Source organism: Stegastes partitus, unplaced genomic scaffold (assembly GCF_000690725.1).
Source record: "Stegastes partitus isolate 25-593 unplaced genomic scaffold, Stegastes_partitus-1.0.2 Scaffold14, whole genome shotgun sequence".
NCBI classification, from domain to species: domain Eukaryota; kingdom Metazoa; phylum Chordata; class Actinopteri; family Pomacentridae; genus Stegastes; species Stegastes partitus.
The window spans coordinates 298,146-300,520 of NW_007577745.1; the positions used below are offsets into that span (position 1 = coordinate 298,146).

The 2,375-nt window shown below is 44.7% G+C and overlaps 1 protein-coding gene across 2 annotated transcripts in view; it reads right to left on the bottom strand.

Annotated features, from left to right (window-relative positions):
* Nucleotides 1-2,375, bottom strand: part of cacna2d2a (calcium channel, voltage-dependent, alpha 2/delta subunit 2a) — a 160,531-nt gene that overhangs the window by 115,335 nt on the left and 42,821 nt on the right. For both annotated transcript variants that reach the window (XM_008289271.1, XM_008289262.1), the window contains exon 3: nucleotides 179-295. In XM_008289271.1, coding sequence (XP_008287493.1) covers nucleotides 179-295 — 117 coding nt within the window. The remainder of the gene's footprint in view (nucleotides 1-178; nucleotides 296-2,375) is intronic.

Sequence of the window (2,375 nt, forward strand, 5' to 3'; positions counted from 1 at the left end):
TTTTAAAGTCAGTGGGTGTGGCTTATATTCAGGTGCGCTCATAGTCCGGACATTACGGTAAATGTATGAAGCGCAACTTCCTGTTCCACAGAAGTCAGAGGACCTCCATGCGTGTGTGCTGCGGCGGTGCGTGTTTCTGTACAGGTGTTTTAACATGCGTACAACACGACGCTCTTACCTGCAGGGCTTTCCTCTTGCTGATCAGCAGCTTGGAGATGTCCCGCGCCACCCTCTCCACCAAGTCCTTGGGGTTGTTCCTCTTGATTTCAAACTGGCTCTTCTTCTCGTTATAAATCTGCAGACGGAGAACACAGGGAATCAGAGGTCGGGCGACTGGAGCCATTAGTTTAATTAAGGAGATCACAGAGGAGCTCTTTGCTTATTCTCGAGGTAGCGCGCGAGATAGTAAACGTTTGCTGGAGAGCAGGCGGTATGCAGCCTGCCATTATACCCATAAGCCCCGGCGCTGGAGCAGAATTAAACACAGAACACAGCCTTAATGGCAAAGCACTTAGCTAGCCAGCTGCAGTCTGGCAGTCAGGATCAAATTAAATAAATGCAAACTCCAGCAGATTCTCACTCGCTGGGTGAACACCTTGTAGCTCCGCTCCTTTGGATCCAAGACAAGAAGCCGTATTTACAAGAACATACGCATTTTAATCACTCAGATGAAGTGAAAGTAGGAGTTATGAGCATTATTCTCAGTCAGAAATAGCTGCATGACATTGCAAACCGCACAAAACCAGCACAGACGTGGATGCCACCAGGGACTGGGGCTGTTGCAAAAGGAAGGGCATCCAGAGGCAGAGCGGCAGCTGCTTGGACCGCTGACAGAGGAAGGTACTTGGAGAGATTAGTCTGCTCCCCTGGAAGAATCACCAAGGCTGAGTCAGCGGCCGGAGCTCTCCATAGGATCTGTAGTCTACAACGGAGCGCCACCCGAGGGATTACCACTTATCCTGCTGCCCTAAGACACGGCAAGACCCACTTTCACACCATAAAACCGTTTTGTACCGTCCTCCAGGAGGAAACCCGGGAAAATCCTGTTGTTGTCCAACATTTTAAAGCAATTAGGGCGTTTTTTAGCCTGAAATGCTGCGTCTGCAGGCTGGTTAATATGCCTCACGTGTAATTCATATGACGATAGAACGCAGCACGTTCACTGTAAGAGCAAAATATAAACGTGTACGTTAAGCTTTAATCTGAAGCCACAGTCATGGTTGATTCAGGAGAAGCTAATTATTACGTCTGGTTGATCTGGAGACCCCAGAGGCAGGAAACTGATCAGATATCGACCAAAAAAAACTCCAAGAGACTTTAAATTAATCAGAAGTTTTTGATTTGACAGCCAGTTGGTGGAAACGTTCCTTAAACCCAACTACTCCCACTCCCACAGTGATTTTAGGTTCCTGTTGTTTTCTCAGCGAGGCTCGTTGCTTTCATTAACAGCAGCGTATTAATTAAAGTGCTTTATTCTGCACCGTCCAGACACCAAACTTCCTTCAGAACCGTTCCTCGAAAACGGTTTTTGTTTCAAAACGTGAAAATCAGCTTCAATAAATTCGTCATATTGTCTTTTCAGGACCAACCACATGTAGATGAACATGTAGTTATTGAAGAAGTCTTCGTTACCTACAGATATCTGGCATACAGGATGTAAACATGTCGGTGAGCTAACACCACGCCTACTGATGGTGTTCACCGTCTGGGAGCTTCAACGAATTACTGGAAAAAAGGTGCAATCATATCAAAACTGTTTTTCTTTTTTAATGAATTTAATGAAGCCTCTTTGTTGGGTTTATAGTGAGATAAAAGGTTTTTCTGCTCGTCAAATATGAGCATAATTACAAAAGAAAGACAAACCTTTTAGTGAAACACTGCTTCATTAATCAGTCGAGGCGTTTTGTAAACCAGTTAATCTGGTTGAACACACTCTGATCTGATCCCGGATCTGTTGCAGCACTTTCAACACGCGCTAACGACACCAGAACCATCAACAGCAGCGTCTTCATTCATACACAGAAGCTGTTTGTGCACGTTGTCCTGCAAAATGTGACCCAGAAGGAGAAACATGGAGGCTGACCAGCTGTCCACCGCCGTCCAGAGGAGGGTGCTGCAGGAAGCTAATGTGGAATTAAATGATGCTCCAGATGAAGAACGTCTCCTAAAGCCTGGTCTGAGTTCTCGTTTGTGCCTTTCTTCTCTACTGTCCAGTCGCTCATGCACAGAATAAATAATACATGTAGACACACACTCAGAACATGAGTAGAAACAAATATAAACCCGAAGCAGAGGAGTGAATGAAACAGAGGAAGATTTTTACTCCAGTCATAAATTTAAAAAAATTAAATAAATAAATAAAAATGGAAAAAAAA